The sequence below is a fragment of the Cheilinus undulatus genome, linkage group 12, assembly GCF_018320785.1.
Source record: "Cheilinus undulatus linkage group 12, ASM1832078v1, whole genome shotgun sequence".
NCBI lineage: Eukaryota > Metazoa > Chordata > Actinopteri > Labriformes > Labridae > Cheilinus > Cheilinus undulatus.
Genome location: NC_054876.1, coordinates 36,682,661 through 36,703,114, shown reverse-complemented (window position 1 = coordinate 36,703,114; position 20,454 = coordinate 36,682,661). Strand labels below are relative to the sequence as shown.

General features: G+C 40.1%; 1 protein-coding gene across 1 annotated transcript; it reads right to left on the bottom strand.

Moving 5' to 3' along the window:
• Positions 1-405: 405 nt before the first annotated feature.
• On the bottom strand, positions 406-6,212 carry si:ch1073-224n8.1 (zinc finger and BTB domain-containing protein 17). The gene is made up of 2 exons (XM_041801508.1): positions 5,026-6,212; positions 406-4,818 (listed from the first exon to the last, which is right to left on the bottom strand). The coding sequence occupies exons 1-2, from the start codon at positions 5,738-5,740 to the stop codon at positions 3,851-3,853; spliced, it is 1,683 nt and encodes a 560-aa protein (XP_041657442.1). The 5' UTR covers positions 5,741-6,212; the 3' UTR covers positions 406-3,850.
• Between the last annotated feature and the right edge of the window lie 14,242 nt (positions 6,213-20,454).

Below are 20,454 nucleotides of genomic sequence, written 5' to 3'. Positions count from 1 at the left end.
TTTTTCAGTAATATTTTACCCGTTAAGCCTCTGCAATCAGAAGAAAATCCACCTCAAACAGCACTTAGTGTGTATAAACACAACTTTCATTACTCAGCACTCGGATAGTAGGCAGGGTGTCATTTGGGCACTTTCCATGGGCGTGTCTGCAGCACCTACACAATCTGCTTGGCGGCGTTTCAGTCATTGTTGGAAAAAAACCCTCTGCTCCAGGGTAGATGTGGTTTCCTGTCAGGATATAATGAAAAGAAATAAAGTGAAAATGCTTGGACGATCTAAAATTAGCCTCGAGTATGGAGCCACATTGTTAAAACGCTCTCCTAAATATGGACTCAAATGTTTACGAGTGATTCCTCTGTCTTCATTTGACATACAGAAAAAAAAACAAGCAGAGAGAGAGAGGAGTAGAAACAAGGCCCTTTAATATAGTAACATGTAGAGTAGGTAACAGGATGACTGCCATGTGGGTGGATGTATACTGAACACAGAAGCATAAAAAAAGAATCCATTTCACATTTAGCACTGACTTTGAATGGGGCGATGCTGATTCAGTTCAAACCTACATGCAAAGGCCTTCCTGTGTGTAAAATAAAAAACAATAATAAATATGATTATCTCAGGAAAGACTTCCTTGGCAGACTGTATTCTAGGGACACAGTAACAGATATTTTTACATTTGAGTGCCTGCTAAAATGACTTACACTTGATTATGTACACAGAATAGTTACATAAAGACCATTATTAGAGTAATATACATATTAAAGACAGAAGAGACCTATAGTAGAGCTTAAAAAGCCGAGGATAAATGCTCCTGATGTACAAGTCACACCAGAGCATCAGGAAGAACACGAGGAAGAAATCAGTGAGATTATATATAATTACATTGTATGTACTGTGAGCATACGGGTGCTGTCTAATCCTTCTTTGACATAGTTGCACTTTCATTTGTTAACCCTCATTGATCCAGTTAAAATGGCTCAAACTACATTCTTATTTACAGAACCAGCAGGTGAGGTGTTGTCGCCAGAGAACAAATACGCACATGCAAGCACCAGAATCTGTCTGTTACTAATGGCTATTAAAACAGCCGGCAACGTTAATACAAGACCAGAAAAGCAGCAGCTTTCTGGATGAGCAGCAGCTTGAACAAAGAGAAGGAATGCAAAGATATGGTCTTTAAAAGGGGCATGATAAACAGACAGGGAACAGTGAAGCCTTGTGGAGAGAGAAGAGAAGTTTGTGAAGATAAAAATTGTTATGAAACCAGATTTTTTAAAACCTTAATATGACACTAGTAAAAATCAAACTATATCATTTCTTGTTCTGGTATTGTAGTGACAAAAATACAAGTCCTGGGCACCCAAAATTTGATAAGTTCTTATTTACATTACCAGAAATTATTTGGCCAACATCTGAACATTCTTGAACTAGACCAATTTTTGTTTGCAGTGTTTCAGTACTAAATTTTTGGTTTATTTATTCCTCTCCTATGCATTTATCTTTAAAATATGGATTTTTGAAGTATTGGTATATTTATAACTACTATCATAAAAAAGAGATTGTATCATAAACATCTGTAGAAAGGTATTGAAGAATCGAGAAATTCTGACTATCTTAGAGCAAATACAATCAATCTTTGACTTTTTTAAGATTTATTTTTGGGCTTCTTCTGCCTTTATTGATCGAGAAGAACAGTGGATGGACTCAGAAACAGGGAAAGGATCCACAGGCCGAAAATGAACTCGGGCTACGACCCAACCAGTTCTCCATCTGCCTTTGACACAGATTTTTACACAGATGACCTTATCTTGACTAAAAACATTACATTTAAGAAACAGATGAAAATAGGAAGAGTGATGCTGGAGACAAAATCTACCATGTTAATCAGTGGTTCTCAACTGGTCCAGCCTCAGGACCCACCAGTCTGTCTTATGACAGACAGCAACCCAAGTTTCCAAACTATTTTTAACAATGCATGTTTAGTTAATTGAATATGTCGCATTTGGAGCATGATTGGACCAAAACACCCGATATAAAAAAGTAAAGGGACAAAACTGACACATTTTAAACCCTCTTTCCCATCATTATGTGTCAATTTTCCAGAGAGCTTGTGAAATCAGTTCATTATCATGGGAAAAGTAGCCGCTTATTGCAAGAACAGGAGATAAATTACTTTAAAAATTAATCAAACATTTAAATGACCCAATTTCACAGAAAAACAGGGTAAAGTAAAAGGTATCCATGCATGTTCAATAAGGACTTCAGGACTTTTGCCAACATTTTTTTTCAGACACATCGTTGCGACCCACTGAAAACTGCTCTGAGACCCACTTCCATCCCGACCCTCCAGTTGAGAACCACTGATGTAAATGACTGCAGTCAGTAACAATATGGCTTTTTAGCTTACACTCTGCTTAATCAAGGTAGAATACTGGGATATGGTAACTAGTAAGGCTGCACAATAGTATTGGTATATCAGCATTGGCAGATATTAGCTTGGAAAGTAAATTATTATTTCTTTTTTTTTTTTTGAAGATTTATTTTGGGCATTTTGTGCCTTTATTATGATTGAGGAGGACAGTGGATAGAGTCAGAAACAGGAACGAGAGCAGGGGAGAGACATGTGGTTAAGGGCCCCAGGCCGGATTCAAACCTGGGCCGTCCGTGTACATGGGGTGCGCCTTAAACCACTAGGCCACCTACGCCCCAGTAAATGATCATTTCTGAACATTTCTGATGACACTGACAACCAATTTCAAAGCTCTAAATACTGACCTGTATTAGCTGTAAATATTGGGTGATATGTAAATATGTTTGTGGACTTTTAGGCGGGACTAACAGACCTACATCAGCTAAAGTCTTTTTCTTCATTCATCCTCATTCCTGAAACTTTGAGTGTTTGATAAGGACTTAAGCTGTAGGTCTTAACTACATTTATATTTTGGTGTGAGCTAAAATAATTTTTTTAATATCAACCTGCAAAAATCTAATATTGTGCATCCTTAGTAACAAGGGGTTGAACAAAGTATCAATACTGCATTATATCAGTTAGAAATGTTTTTTCGGCTCAGTTGTAAGCACTAGGTTTTCTCAGATGGCTGCATCCGTACAAGAATAAGCCTCGCTGACAACTATTAAGTAGGTTGATGAACCACATTACTGAAAGTAAGCACATAAATTCTGAATGTATATGGCTTTTTAATTGTCCATCTATAAAGACTTCAGAAGTGGTTCAGAAGTTACATAAAGGGTTAGCTGAAAAAAATTAGGCCAGCAGTGTGGTTATGATAAATACCCAGGTGTAGCCCTCATGGACCATGAAGCAGCCCCAAGGATCAGCAGTTGAATGAAAAGGAAAAGGCCAAAATAATAAAGCAGAAAATTCAGTCCCTGGCTCATGTTTTGTGTTTATATGAACAGCAGCAGCAGCAGCAGAGACTCAGCTGATGGATGGGTCAGTATACAGAGGATCTAAATCGTAACAGAGGGGAATCTTTTTGCCATCTTTTTCCTAAATATTGGCAGGAGGCTTAGCTAACCAGTACCCTCCTGTCTGCCAAGAACAGTTCATGAGCTGCTGCTTCTGCTGCCTGAGGAATGTCTGGACATAAATACTTACTGTTGGAGAATGTACAGTGGATTATTTTGAAGTTATTTTTACATCTTGGATTGTGAAACATGGCAATGTCTGGTATATATAAAACTAAAGGCCAGGGTTATATGTAGCCTCATTCTTCACTTTCACAGCTGAAACAGAGATGACCTTATGTGCCATGTTTACAAACTACACATAAAGCTTATTTCAGGTTTATCACCAGAAGACGATTTCATGGTATGTAAAAGTTGCCCCCTAAACACAGTCCACAACAGAGCTGTCATCCTCCTCAGCTCCCCACTCCCCAAACCTCATCTGAGGGGACGGCGCTGCTGGATGGAGGTTGTTTATGTCGTCCATGGCGTCTGGGTCCGTGTCATCGCTGGCCCCTATCCCCATGTGGCCTCCTTCGCGGTGTGTGCGGATGTGTTTCCGCAGAGCTGCTGGCTCTTTGAAGCTGCGGTTGCAGAAGGGGCAGCAGCATGGCCTCTCTCCAGTGTGGATGAGCTGGTGGTGCTTGAGGTGCTGCAGGCGGCTCAGGCGCTTCCCACAGATAGCACACACGTAGGGTTTCTCTCCAGTGTGCGTGCGCCTGTGTTTGCGCAAACCGTCCAAGTGTCGGAAGCAGTTTCCACACTCAGAGCAGGAGTAAGGCTTCTCACCTGTGTGGATGCGCAGGTGGGTTTTGAGCGCCCCTGACTCACGGAAGCGACGGCCGCAGACTCCACAAGGGTACGGCTTTTCTCCTGTGTGGATGCGAATGTGCTTCTTTAAACTGGAGATTAAACGGAAAGTTTTTCCGCATTCTAAGCAGTGGTGGGGCCGATCTCCAGAGGGCTCCCCTGCTGTGTCGGGGACTGAAGGTCCTGCTGAGTCCTCTGCTCTGCCTGGTGAAACACCGTCTCCTCTTCCACCTACAGAAGTCCTCACCAACTGTTTCTGTCCATCAAGTCCACCATGCTGCAGGTCAGTGCTGCAGTCTCGCACAGGTCTTTGGTGACGCAGAGGTTGAGTAAAGGAACGCTGGGAACCTCCCTCCCCTCCAACTTGAACATAGCCGAGGTCACCCATGCTGTGGGATGATCGCTCTTCATCCCCAACTCTGTTATCACCACGTAAGCCAGGATCCTTCCTGCTCGACTGTGCAGGGCCTGAAGACGGCCCCTGCTCCTCCTTGATTTCAAACCTGGATGCTCCACCTGGTCCCTGAGACTGACGCTCATCTAAAGGCAAAACATAAAAGTTAATGGTGAAGCACTTCTGAAACGCAGCAACAAAAAATAATAAGAAAGCACAAATATATCTGCAGTACCTAAATGTTGCCAATGATTAAACATTTAGTACAGTTTTGAAGTTGAAACAACCCTTATCGTAACAACCCTGTAAACAAATTTGCAATGAAAACTAAGAACATATAATGTGATTTTTACCTGGTCTGCTGGAATCTGAGCACATGTGGGCTGCATTGGAATCAAAGTCCAGAGCATGGTTAGTCACAGAGCCATCCGGTTGTATTGAGAGCTGGCACATTTTGTAGTCATCTCTCGGCTCAAACCCGTGAAGCGATTCATCCACAGATCCACCAAGACCCAAGTCAACACCTGCTCCATTTACATTTCGTGAACTCTGGTGGTCCCGCTCCAAACCTGAGGTCATTGAAGCCATGGAAGACAGTGAAGGGGCGAAGACTGACTGATTGATAGTCTGAGTGCCTGTGTATGAGATCTGAAGCTGATCTATGAGCTTCTGAGCACTACACAGACACTCCTGTAAAGTCTTCAGCTCCCTCTCTGAGACCTCCAGGCGAACCTTCAGTCTTTCATTTTCTTGTTCCTTGTGTAACAGTTCTTGTTGTGTCTCATTGAGGACTAACACGACTTCACCCAGGAGAGTATCCACAGCAGCGGACATGGCAGTCTGAATGGTCGGGGCGAGCCGTGATTTCAGAGATGTGACAGTCATGCTGCCCTGTGAGGCTCCGTATCCTGATTTGTCTGCTTTCCTATCATAACAGGACTCTGCTCCAGTCCTGTCGGGAATGTTTATAATATTCTGTTTACGGTTCCCACTGTGGACTGAGCTGCTACCGCCGTTTGATGGAGAGGACTCCATGCTGCCAGCATAGCCTGTCCTCCTGGAAGTCATTATTTTAATGCAGTTAGCTAGCTTTAATTCACTTAGCCGACGTTCACAGGCTGTGCTAGCTTTTACTGTGCTGCCTGAACCGTCAGAATACTACCAGTCTTTTTAATAACGGGGGTTTTAATGGTTGAATATGTACAGAATGACGTGGAGATGCTACATTCACATCTGCCTTATTGGCTATTCCACCCGGGTTCGCTGACAAAAACAATGTAGAAACTCAGAGCAGCGACTCCTCACTGGGCCTGGCTGCGCCCGCTAACATTAGCCTGTTAGCTTTTAATTATCAACGCCAGCCAGTCAAACACGGACGTTTGCAAACAAACAGACTCTGCAGGACAAAAATGCAGACGGGCTCTGACAGTGTTATTCAAGTCCGTAAATTATTAGAACTCATAATCTCTGAAACCATGGCCCTCAGCGGCGACTCACCCATCTCCAGCTTCTGCCTGCAGAACTGACACAGTACAGTACTGTACACTGAGGCCCGGCGCATAGAAATGACGTCAGTGAAACGGACATACAATGGGCTAACGTTACCCTGTGTTTTGACTTGAAGAGTCAAGACTCGCAATTTCTCCTTTTTGATTGATATTTTAGTGCTCTATGATATATCTCTGGCTATTTTGATATTGTTTCACACTAATTCTAGAAATCTATTCTGTCCTGTGTTCCTTAGAGATACAAATAAAAGAATTTGTGGAATATTCAAAATAATGCCTGAGTAATGTGGTCGTCCTTTGTGTTAGATAAAATGGTGTGCATACAGCCTACGTTGCATTTTAATTTCCATTTAACAATGTCAAATTTTAACAATAATATACAATATATAATTATTAGGGCTGTCAAATTCATTTTTTAAAATTTGCAATTAATCTCAAGATTTCTCTAGTTAAACGCTCTTAATCACACCCTTTTAAAGCATTTTGAAATTCCACTATTCTACATTTAAAATAAGTCCATCGCTGCTCATTAATGAAACAATAAAGAGCAGTGGAGGACTCATTTTACATCACCAAGGCTGCAGGGAGAGGCTGGTGTGGCTTAACCAAAGTTTGTTGAAAAGAACAATAAGGCATTTTATTAATCAGTTTTAAAAAAAATTAGTGCAATTGTGAATCGTAGTTCATCGCATTCATACGATTAATTTTGACAGCCCATTAATGCTTAAAAATCAGTAAAAAAAAAAAAAAAAAAGAAAAAAAGAGGAGTACTAACACGAGTTTTTTCTCTAACTGTATCAAATATTGGGATTGAATACATAGTAGCCAATCAAATTATTAGATTCTTATTACAAGTAAATCAGACTAATGTTTGATTACCTGTGATATACCACTGTCTTTTATGCAATTTGACTTAATCTAAAAAAAAAAAGTTATTGAAAATGTTTTTATTATTTCTAGAGGTCTCCACGTACCCAATCTTGCATGGCAACGGTCCTTTTTCTTAAGCCTACAAGTCATCCCTCAGGGCTAAATTTCCCCTTTTCCGAAGCGCTTGGGTACAGCAGCCATTTGGAAGGAGAGGTTGAAGTTTGTACTCATTAATCCAAAATTAAACTTCCAGGGCTCGACCTAAAAGTGCCCTAAAGGTCACAGACCTCTCGTGGGTTAAAACAACCGGATACTGTCTTTGCAGACATTGTTTTCTACCACGGCAGCAGTCTGCAGGCGGAGCTGTGACTACAGGATGTTGCTGCCAGATTGTTATTTTCGGGAATTTCCAAGCATATCATGAACTTTGGGATACTTTGCAGATGAACTGTCGATTGTTAGGATCTATCATGGGAACCAATTAATGTCATCCACACCCAGCTGTGTAACTGAGAGAACACAGACCTCGCCTTGCTCTAAGTTCAGTCCTCCCTCATTTATTCAGTGTTTTCCTCGGTGTTTTGGGCTCTAGGAGGCACTGTTGACTTCTTTAATAATGAATTACACGGAGGTCAGGTTCTAAGCTTTACATTAGCCAGTTCCCATTGGAATTTCTCCCAAAACACAAAAATACAGAGCTTTTTACACATGTTTTATTTAGTTTCTCTTGCATTATTCAAGTTTATTCAAAAGTAAGTGAATAATTCAGCTAATGTCCACAGAATACCACTGAGTTTAATATTGTTTAATTATTAAAATGGGAGATAAATAACAGTAAACGGGTTGGAATTTTATACATTAAAAGTTTAAAAGGTGAAATACAAGCTTGAGTCTTAAATTCTAGCATTTGAATTACTGTTGACAAATCAATTAATTGCTTAATCAACTTTCAGACAAAACAAGAACTAAAAAGATGGCTGATTAAAATAACAGACAAATTAAGAAAAAAGAGATAAAATTAAAGGGCAGTGGAATAAAAAGAAAATTATGACAATGGTAATACAATATAATATAACCGTCTCAGTGCATTACAGCTTATTCTGCTCTGTGGAACAGCCCATAAAAAAGAACCAGAGGATCTGTGGGGCTGTCCTGATTCATAAACAAAAACCATCATTGACAGGTAGTCTGGAGCAAGGCCATGTACTCAGATGAAAGGTCAGTGAGAGTGGCCTTCAGAGATGTACAGTCTGCAGCTGGACCCCTCTCATAGTTTAACTTTCATAAACTTAGAGTAAACTGTTTATGCATCTAAGGAGTGTCTTCCTCTTTAGCACTGCAATCCTGGTTTGCCCCGTTTCTATAGACCACAGAAGGAACCACATAACAGTTCAGTGTTTTCTTAAAATTCCTCTGGTTAACACAAGAAGTGAGTGTTGCATCTAGAACATGACTGTTAGAAGTTGCCAACATTCCCATTTTTACACTGTACCTTTAAAACAGTCTCCCTTTCTCTTCTAGAAGAAGGGCCACATCAGCTAATATAACTGATAAAGGAAACCCTGCACATTGCTGGAATAACATTAGATTATTTTATGTTGAACAAACAAAGACACCAGATTTCTTCATTTAGGATACAAAACAACACTCATACGTATACTGCTATTGTTGCACAATGCATTCTGGGTAGTGATGTCAATGGTTGCATTTTTCTCCCTTCTGCATTTTTCCAGTTGTACTCACTATGATCAGGATTGCAGTAACTTTTTCATCATTGTCCTCTTGACTAAAACTGCACCTAGGTTAACACTGAGAAGACTCAAGGATGACGCCATGTAAGAAAAGGAACAACACAACCATGTGACATCACTACCCAGTGTGCATTGCACAACACTGACAACCTACATGTGAATCAGTTATATAGTTACTAAAATGTGGAAATCTGGTGTTTTTTTGTACAACTTACACATAGAGGACAACAATATTTATCTAATAAAGTTACCATATCTTAAGATGTAGGCTTCCTTTTAAAGTCAAATATCTGAGTCTACTGTTGGCTCCTTGACAGAAATCTAATTTAGATTGACATTGCTCTCACATTGCTCAGCTACTGTCCCCTTATGGCCATCAGTGACAGACCATTAAAGAGGTTATTTAATCCTGCATTAAAAATATAGGACAAACAGCCCATAGGGTCCCATCAGTGATGTACCCTAAGACAGTGGTCCTCAACTGGCTGGTCATAATGACCCACCACCCTTTTTACAAGAAATCGTGACCTAAAATCTTCAAAATGTTCAACCACTTTAATGGGTTTAATAAAACTGTTACTGTTGGGCGCATAGATAGTTGAGTGTGAGGGGGATTACACAGGGCATTCACTGTGGCTGAATCAATCAGTGCTGTGCCAGGTGTATGTGGCTGAGTCAATCAGGGCTGGGCCAGGTGTGTGTGGCTGATCAGCACTGAGTGAGACCAGGTGTGGAGAGCTTATATATGCTCTTGGGTTGCAGCTCTCAGTGCAGACTCATTATCTCACCTTCAGAGGTACTGAGAGCATCTCCTTGGGATTTTTCCTGTGTCTTTCTATGTGAAGTCTCTCAAGCACTGTCGACTCTTTCCTCAGAGCTTTTTTTCATTTAAATTACTAGTTACCCCAGAGGTAGTGGTTGATGCTGGAGGTATAACCAGCTTTTCTTTGTTTCTCTCTTGAACCCCAGTGCGGGCATCTTTGAGTTTCTTCTGAAGACAGTTGTCTCACTCTCCCTACAAGTCTAAGTTTCTTTTCAGCTGCACGGCGGCAGTGGTTCAGTTTCTCTTTTCTACTATTAATTAGAGCGGGAGTTATTAGTTGGGCTTATCATTTTGCTTTGGTATTCTCCCCTTTCCCTTTTATCGCTTGCGATTTAGTGGTTATCCTTCTAGGATAACTTTTTGAAACCTGCGGTCTGCATTTGTGTCCCACTGCCCCTCCCCCCTTGACAGTTGAGTGGTTTAAGGTGCTACTCATGTATGCAGGTGGCCTGGGTTCAAATCTGGCCTCAGGCCCTTAGCTGCACTGTCCTTCCTCTATCAAATAAAGGCATAAAAAGACCCAAAAAATAAACCTTTAAAAAAAGTTACAGCTTGGATCATAAATGGAAAAAAGGAAAAGTAAAGTATGCGAACATTTTATTTGATTCATTTTGTTCCAAGATAGCATGGAAATTTGATAATTTCTCAAGGAGTTACCTAATTATCTTGGGAAAACAAGCTTTGTTATCCAGGAAAAGTGCATCAATAAGTTAAATATTGAGAAAAAGACTGAAATTTGAATAGATGTTCTGTCTGTCCACTAAGGGCACAAACAGCACAAACTTTTTGCTTTTTTTCCTAGCACAGATTTGCAACCCACTTGAAACAGCTTTGCTACCCACATTTGGGTCCCAATCCACCAGTTGAGAACCACTGCTCTGAGACACCTATACATGCGAAGTTTTGACCACTTTGTGGTATTTGTTGATCTTATACACAAGTGTTTACATGCAGATGCCAGTGCTATAAAGGGAACCAAATTAAAGGAACTCCTTAACCGATCAATCAAATAAATCTTGCAGTCATATGTAGGTGTGGGGGAAGGGAGCATTGGATTATATACAGTATACTGCACATACACTATAGTGCCAAAAGTATTGACTCACGTATGAACTTAAGTGACATCCCATTCTTAATCCATAAGGTTTAATATGACGTTGGTCCACTCTTTGCAGCTATAACAGCTTCAACTCTTCTGGGAAGGCTTTCCACAAGGTCTAGGAGTGTGTTTATGGGAATTTTTGACCATTCTTCCAGATGTTGGACGACAAGGCCTGGCTCTCAGTCTCCACTCTAACTGATCCCAAAGGTGTTCTATCAGGTTGAGGTCAGGACTCTTTCAGCTCAGTTCAGTTTCTCTCAGTCAAGTTCATCCACACCAAACTCTCTCATCCATGTCTTTATGGACCTTGCTTTGTGCACTGGTGCGCAGTCATGTTGGAACAGGAAGGGGCCATCCCCAAACTGTTCCCACAAAGTTGGGAGCATGGAATTGTCCAAAATCTCTTGTCATGCTGAAGCATTCAGAGTTCCTTTCACTGGAACTAAGGGGCCAAGCCCAGCTCCTGAAAAACAACACTGCACCATAATCCCCCTCCACCAAACTTTACACTTGGCACAATACAGTCAGAGAAGTACCGTTCTACTGCCAACCGCCAAACCCTGACTTGTCCATCAGATTGCCAGATAGAGAAGCGTGATTCGTCACTCCAGAGAACGCATCTCCACTGCTCTAGAGTCCAGTGGCGGCGACTTTACACCACTGCATCTAACACTTTGCATTGCACTTGTTGATGTATGGCTTGGATGCAGCTGCTCGGCCATGGAAACCCATTCCATGAAGCTCTCTATGCACTGTTCTTGAGCTAATCTGAAGGCCACATGAAGTTGACAAGCAGTTGACTCTGCAGAAAGTTGGTGACCTCTGCACACTATGCACCTCAGCATCCGCTGACCCAGCTCCGTCATTTTTATGTGGCCTACCACTTTGTGGCTGAGTTGCTGTCATTCCCAACCGCTTCCACTTTGTTATAATACCACTGACAGTTGACTGTGGAATATTTGGAAGCAAGAAAATTTCATAACTGGACCTGTTGCACAAGAAACATCCTATTACAGTACCATGCTGGAATTCACTGAGCTCTGAGAGCGACCCATTCTTTCACAAATGTTTGTAGAAACAGTCTGCATGCCTAGGTGCTTGATTTGTATGCCTGTGGCCATGGAAGTGATTGGAACACCTGATTTTAATTATTTGGATGCATGAGTGGACACTTTTGGCAATATAGTGTATGTGCACTTGCATGTTTGTGCAGGTAAAGGCTTTTGTGTTGTATTTGTGAATGCTGAAGTCTTGAAAATACTTAAAAATGTTGACCAAATGTAACTCATGGACTGGCTTTGTAAGAATTTTCTATGTTTGTTTTATAAGAGGCCAATTCTAAATGCTGTGGTGTTGCTGTTCAATTCCTTATGCATCCATCATGCCAAATAAACAAACAAATAAAAAAATACATAAAGCAAGTTCCCTGGAGGATGAAATAAAAACTTGACTGTTAATTTATGATGTGGCAATATGCGCCCCCCTCCCCCAGGTCAGAGTTGACTATAAATCAAACAATCTTACTATTTACTGTGCTGAGCTTCATTGTTGTTCTATAACAAGACCTAGTTGTATTCCTTTGGGCAGCTTCCATTTCATATTTAAAAATAATGTATTCCTGATGGAGTTGTCCCTGATGAGGAAAGCAGATCTGTCCCCGCCTGCAGCACACCAGTGGTTGAGGAAAAAGTGATGTGGTCTGTGGCAGAGAGGGGCATGCAATCCACAGTGAGGTTATATAACAAACCGTCTGTAACAGTTACCATCTGTCTGCGTTTGTGTCACTTCCAGAGTCACAACACAAATATTTCCTATTCAGTGGTTTAAAATCTGATTCTGAGAAGCTGTGACTGCCTGTCACACCATGTCTGCTACGAGTGTCAACTCGCTCGTGTCTCAGTTTCCATGTATGGGCCTTTTGTGGATGAGCTGACTCACTACACAGAGCTGAACAGGTACCTCGCTATTTCATTTATAGCTTTATTTTATACAGGGGTGGAAAGGTTAGAAGAATATTTGACCAAAGTAAAAGTACAAATACTTTTCTTGAAATGTACCAAGGTTAAAATCAAATTACTGGTCTATGAAATACTCAAGAAAAGTAAGAAGTAATTTGTTTTAAAGTTAAATACTGTGTAGTAATTTTGATGCTGAAAGGAGTGGGTTTGAAAAGGAAAATTTGATCTTTTCATCATGTGACGTGCAAAAACACAAAGAGAATGTGAACTTCAACCACGCCTTTATAATGAAATGTGATGAAATATCATCATCTCAGACAGAAAGACAATAAATGACCCAAAGCAAACAAAAAGGGAAATTTTCAGTCAAAATGCAAAGGAATAAGTCGTTTGCAAAAACCAGCTTGTTTCCAGCTCTTCAGATATATGGATGCAGGATTTTCAGTTCACACAAGTCCTGTAGTAACAGTCTAAATAGACGAATTGGCCTTCAAAATAAGGTCAAATCTCCAATATTTAACTTTGAAAGTAGAGTTGTCAATACAGGACAATTTCAGACTTTCTAGGCAAGTCAAAGTAAGAAGTAATGATAAAAAGAGACACGGTGTGATTGAAAACAGCAAGCTCTGTAAACAACAGGATAAGAGTATATCACTTTACATTTGATCCCCATTAGATATAACCTTGCAAAGCAGATGGATTCACCCATTTCTGTGTTTCTCACTGGTGAATCCATCTTGCAAAGCTCCATCTGAACAATTTGGCCCGGTTAGAAAGTGGCAGGACCAATCAGCAACGAGGGGCAATACTTTTGGGCGCGGCAGAGTTGTGACGTAAGCAAGCAGCGACAAGATGCCCGGTGCAATTATGGCGGAAAAGATTAGCGTGGATGCTGTTTAAGTGCAAGTTTTATCAGAACTTTGACGACATTTCTTCATTAAAAGAAGAACAAAGAACAGCAGTGAGTTGTTTTCTTTTCAAAACAACAAAAGTCGTGTACTGACAGTCTACAGTTGCCTTGGTTCACATAATGCAGTTCTCTATGGAGTTTAGTCCCCAGGTAGTGGCGCACTTCTGTAGCAGCTACATCACGTGTTTTGATGTTCTGATTGGCCCGTAAAGATGTGACAGACAGAACACTGATCCATTCACAACTGGTTAAACCTGATGTCAGTGTTTAATTTTACAGCAAAGCACTGTCAAGTTTTCACATTTTAATTATAAAACTGTGTTATTTTTTACTTGTATTACCAAACACCATGCCACCCTCCTGACATTATGGACCTTATGTAAGTCTGTTTCATAAAACATCATTAAAATCCATTTGAGTGTACTGTTGAGACAGGAGCTTTTGGAGTGGTTTGAACTTGAAACCTACGAACTGTAAGTAAAATCTGCTAAGTTTTAAAGCGTTTTAATCACAGACAAACACATGCTCTTTATCATCATATACCCCTATATTTGCTGTATGAACTTGGATTAAATCACACATGCTCATTAAACAAAGAATAAAAGAAATGCCAGATGAAATTTATAAAGGAAATAAAGAATTTTATGAGAGAGACATTTTGTTGCAATGGTTTGCATGCCAACATCTGCATTTCTGTTACATAAAGGGCCAAATATTTACTAGTGTGTTGTGTAGCAGCAGTGTGAACTCACAGCACATAAAATCTGAGCGACTCCATCAGTAAAATCAGCTTTCAACGAGTTCTGCTTTGTTTTAAAGTCTGACCTTTGTGAATCTCTGGGACAGAACAATGTGAGCTGATCTTCGTCACTTTTCCTGTAGACTCAGCTCAGATTCAGAGCGGATATGTGCGTGTTCACAGCTGGATTTAAGGCCACATAGCTGTCACACAGTGTCTCTATCCCAAACGCCACATCGGCAGACTTCTTGTGCAGTTCTTTCTTTCCTGGATATGACAGTTGCTGAGCTGAGTTCTTCTTTAAGTGATGTTGCTTTTATTGGTCCGTCTTGCAAGATACACTCACGCTGATGGATGCTGTTCTTTTTCTTTACTATCCTCTTCATACTTAACTGGATGCTTTTCTTTAGTCAAAACTGACATTAAAAAGAGAAATGTTTCTGTCTTTGATAGAATTACCCACACACCAGCCTAAAGGTTCTAAATTATGGTCCTTGTCTGAAAGGGATGGCAATCATGCGATAAATAATTCACTGAAAAGCCTTGTCCGATATGTTTCATCAATCTAGCATTATAAACCATAGACAAAGATTTAGCTATGCCAACCATTTGGTTACTAAAATAGACTTTGGAAGCCAAACTGGCCACAGTATTGAAAACACTGACTAAGACTAACTTTAGCTCAACCTGGAAACAGACGAAGACATGGAGCTTAGATGGGCCTGCAGCCTCCTGTCAGACAGCTACACTGTGCTCTTGGAGTCATATCAGCATTGAACTTAAGTATGCATAACTTGCATCCTTTATAAAACCAAAACAGATGGCTATCAAAATAAAAAGTCAGTTCCTGTCTTGATTTTCTGGCAGCATCTTGTTGACAGATTCCCAGGTGTGGGGAAACATATAAGCACCCTTGTCCCTGTTCATAGTCCTATTCACCTGTTTATGAATCTCAAAGGCTTCCCTGATCCATTGTAGATACTTCTTGTTCTCTGGACGTCCAAAGACGCTGTCCTCAAGAAGCTGCCAGACAGCAGGGGACGTGGTCGTCCTGTCCATCGAGACAGGACGACCAAACCTGCATAAGGCCAGCTGATAAAATGTCAAGCATACTCATCGGTCAATAAGAAAACCAAGAAAACAAAACTGACACAAAGCCAGTGTGGTGGCAAACCAGGTCCTGAGGTGCAAAGCAGCCACTCTTGAGACTTTACGGGCAAAGATCAATGGCCTGTCTCTACCATTAATCCATCCTGCATTTGCAAGAGAGTTCATCCGTGAAGGTGCAAAGCATGGCAGGTCAGTACAACATCAGACATCGGCCAGCTGTGAGGGGAACAGAAGGGGAAGTGGGCCGCTCATGGCAGTGGTAATAGACAACATGTACATCTAAAATTATCAACCTTGTTAGTAATGTTCTTGTAGGGTTAGGGAGTCCCTATTCTTGTTGAAATAAAGGGGCAGGGTGAAGTGCTAGGGGCACATGACCCTTCTAACTGAAATTTTCCAGTAGCACACTCCAAACAGAGTGTTATGGGAGAACTCTAAGGCCCCTTCCACACCATGACAAATTCAGGAGTAGATGCAAACGTTTTTTGTCATATCGGGATTTCAAAGGCATTAAATGCTTCTTTTTAAAACAGGTTTCCAGAGTGAGCAAATCTGTATAGGCCTACCGTTTCATCTCCATGAGGACAGCCTTGTACCGCATTTTTCTTGAAAAATACATAGCACAGCCCACTTAAGCCGCATGCATGGGTGCAACCAAAACAGCAATGGCGGATTAAAGGCATGCTCTGTAATCTTCTTCTCTCTTTTTGGTGCATTTCCGTGGCAGCATTACGGCGCCACTTACAGGCTTGGCATATATATACTACAGCTTTTTCAGTGACATTTCCTGAGATGATCCAGTGTTTACAGAAAACGTTTTCAAAATGAGAAGGAAATATACTGTTTTCATCTCAGTGTGGACAATGCAATGGATTTTATTTTTATTTAGGTCAATACAAAATATAGACAAAAACATAGTCTGAAGATTAAACATTATTTATCATGCTGAGGTGGACATGAGCTCATTTCCATTTAAACAGGAGAGGCGAAAAAGGGATAAAAAAGACGATGTGCGCTATGGAACAAAGTTTTCTTATACAAGTCGGCATGCAGATTGTTAAGTGATGAGTTCGCTGCACAAACTGAAGACATGGTCTCATAAATGGTGGCTCTTATTTTAGATAGCCTAGAAGAAATATTTTCTTATGATTTATTGTCCGTACATCTGTGAGTGGCTGCTTTAAAGAATCATCGGCAGACAAGGCTGAGCATTTACATAACTATTTATAGGAAATAGTGTTCTCTTTACCTTATCACAAAAAAGAATAACAGCCTCATGCAGAGTAAAAATGATAATGAGAGCAGCTGGTGAGCAATGTAGTTTAAATGAGATTGTACAGTAAACTTTAGATGAAGTCTGGCTTAATTCATAATGCTTAACCTAAAAAAAGTTCGTTAAATTTGCTTTTTTAGAACTATTATTAACATAGGAGTTATATGATGATAAAACAGTCTATTATATTACTATCATTATAGGAGTTAAATCAGTCTGATGTTGTTGCATGCACCTTTGCAGACAAAGCCTGTGCAACTGGTGGAGGAGTATGTGATTGTCACAAGTTGTCTTTTCTTGTTTTATTATTATAATTCAGCGTGCGGTAATGATAGAAATCCTGCGAAGCAGACAAAATGCACACAGGCATATTATGTCTGTGCTAAGTGATACTTGAATTTGGATCATAAATCAATTTATTTAAATTTAATCGCTGTGCTTGTTAGTCTGTAAACTCATGTATTTTTTGTGTACTTGTATTTCCTTTTGTGATGGAATTGCCTACATTAATATTTCAGCGATGTACGAAGAAAAGAAACGAAGAAGATGTTCACTCCAATTTACTTACGGTATCAGACGACGAGATATGGCGGCAATTTTCTGACTTTCGATATGGGGTTGAGGTCCTCGGTTGCATCCAGGTCCCTCTCCTTTTCCTCTCCACTGCTCAATATTAACCATTTTACTCTCCTCGATGCCATCAGCTTCACGGTCACCTGACTTGTCATCGTCGAAGAACATGGCTGTTTAATGTAGTTGCTGTGCATCTACCAGTCTGCCATCTTGGAACGGGCGGGATTAGCGAACGCTCAATATAAATTAGCCCACTTCGCCTGTAAAATCTGCCCTACCATGCTTAATCCTGAACCAATCTACATGAAATTTGTTTTGTTATAAAGCTGAAAGCTTGAACATGATACTGACTACTTACTGGAGTTAAATCAAGGTACTGATTGTGGGTCTGATCAATTTAAAATTAAAAAAACTATTATGTGTATGATATGTACAGGGAACATCAGGTGTAATCAAATATTTAGAATCTATAATTAGATAGTTTTTGTTTCTCCAAATAGATTTATATAGCTAGATAATTTCTCTCCCTCTCATCTTGCAACTGTCCTTTAATCTATAGGCAGGCATACACTGTGAGTCGTCACGCCTTTTCTCACCTGATGATTTTTGAGTTTGCAGTGCATATTAGCCATGTGACACAACGGCCAATCTCGGCTTAATTACTCATGCAGGCGATGAATTTCTGACTCAAACACTCGCAGAGCCAGCAGATTCTAAAACATCAGGACAATTTTCCAGTAAAATTTTCTGAGCAGATCATCAGATGAGGGGCAGAGAGAGGGCTACATGAGGAAAACTAAAGTCTCAACAGGTAAAAGCCCCGACAGGATGAGTCACGTGATTTCTAATTTCTCGTGTTTTTTTTCTTTATGGTACAACAGAAAGTGGCAAAACAAAGAAGGAAAGACCGAAGTTAAAGCTGAATGATCCTGGCTTATTTGATCATCTTTATGTTGTCTAAAAAGCCTAAATCAAACTGATCAAAACTTAGACTGACAGTACAGTGCGCCGTACACTGACTTTCTCTGTCTGCGGTGCATATAATAATGCTTATCGTCAAAACGAGAGAATTTTCCTGCATTTAAGTCAAATACCAGTCTTCTGATGGCTGATTTATGGGTCTTTGGGATAGCAGAAAATTAAGGCAATCATATTTTTGGAATAGGCTATAAGAACTGCGTGCTTTACTAATGCCAATAAATTAATATGACTTAGTTGTATATTTTAGTATTGTACTTAATGACATTATTAAAATAATGCTGAGTAAAAAAAGAAATACTTAAAGTCACAAAAAGGAGGTCCAAGATTTCTGTCAGCAACATTAAAATGACCAGTCTGGCTTTCAACAGTCAGATGACAGTCAGTACTTGCACATAGCAGGAGAAAGATTCCACATTTCCTTCCAAAACAGCGGGTGCATTGTACTTTAAGTAAGGTAACAACTTATAATAAACAACCCGGTCGGAAGTCCTGTGCATATTTAAGGCCAGAGCACTAACATCAGAATGAGGAACCCATCGTATCTGTGGGCGTCAGCACACGAAGTTGGCATTTTCAGTGCTGTCTGCCCATATAACTATTGAACTCTCACTCTTTTGCCCGCGCCAAGATGGCGGCCATGTAGACGTACCGTCAGATAGCGAACGCGTCATCTACTTCTTGATATCTATGGCTGCACCTACGCCCCTACTAACTAGGTTAAACTTCATAAAGAACTATATAACGCGAAGGCTGGTGACTGAAGACATGTCAGTACCCAACTTTTGTTGTTTTTGAAAGTAAAATAACTCCGTGTTGTTCTTTGATTTTCTTTTAACAAAGAAAAGTCAAGTTCTAATAGCAGCATCCACGCTAATCTCTTCCGCCCCAACTGCACCGGCTTCTTGTCGCTGCTTGCTTATGTCACGACTCTGCCACGCCCGAAAATACTGCCCCTCCACGCTGATTTGTCCTTTCACTTTCTAACCGGGCCAAAACGGTTCAGATGGGAGCTTTGCAACATGGATTCACCAGTGAGAAACACAGAAACAGGCGTATCCATCTGCTTTGCAAAGTTAACAAAGAATGGGATGAAGGCATTACCTTTCTCCTCTTCGCTGGGAGACCTTAGGTTTTAGTCCGTGTGATCATGTGTTTGGCCATACAGTTGGTGACCCGGACACAGCATGAAAAATGAACCATAACACAGAGATCTCAAGTAGCTGCAAAGACTAAGTTCAAGATTTTAACAAGAAGATAATTTAATAAAAAAAGTCAGATTTAAATTCACACAGACAAAGGATCGTTTACCTCAGGGTGAGAGACTTTAACCTAACAAAAGATTTATGGGAGAGACCACTGTTGGTCTAACTTATTTTTGATCGTAATCATCTTATTTCCTTCCACCCTTTAAAATAGCTTTCTTGTTTTCTTGTTTGCTCATTATATTGTACTCAATTGTTAATTATTTTTGATCAGTCTCCAAATGATATTGTCTTTGGAAGTTACTTTGCTTTCTTCACAAATATTTTTTTTTTTTTTTTTTTTAAGTTTGATTGGCATTTTACTAATTTCAATATCCCATATTAGTAATAACTCTATGTCCCCAAAATCTCCCTCCTCTGAAAGTCTACGAGATTTTTGACAGGGTTTTTGTTCCAGTTAAATGGATTGGCATCATAACGTTAGACTATATGCAAAGTAATTAGAATTTAATAGTGTTCATTCAGTCTCGGACAAAAGACCTTCTGTTTGTATTTTAACCATGTAAAATGAGTTGGCTCTAAACTTAAAATGTCATTAGTGAATGTTTGAAGAGTCTGCAGACAGAGCAGGAACACAACATTGGTCACTCGTTTGACCACTTTACTCTTCTGTAGTTTCAGCCCAGAGCTGCAGAGCTCTTTTTTTTTACAATCATCAACAAGGCTGATTATTAAGCTTACAAGGATCGACTTTTTCTAAATACTCATGTAGTGTGATTTTATGATTGTTTTACTACAAAATATTGCACATGATGTTCAGAGCAAAATGAAAAAATGCTGTGACACTCAGTAAAAAGGTTCTTTTAAAATCAGGAGAGTCCATATATCTCAGAGGTGTTCGTAAATTTACTGTACCAAAAGCTCAAAGGTATGATAAGTAGATGTGTTTCCAGTGTTGGAGTTTAATTCTGGAATGATGCCA

What these genes read in the sequence shown, in the direction of transcription:
- si:ch1073-224n8.1 (XM_041801508.1), bottom strand. Translation starts at nt 5,740, where the DNA reads ATGACTTCCAGGAGGACAGGCTATGCTGGCAGCATGGAGTCCTCTCCA. An exon ending in CTCAGATTCCAGCAGACCAG is followed by an intron (nt 4,819 to 5,025) that starts GTAAAAATCACA and finishes TTTTGCCTTTAG; the next exon opens with ATGAGCGTCAGTCTCAGGGA.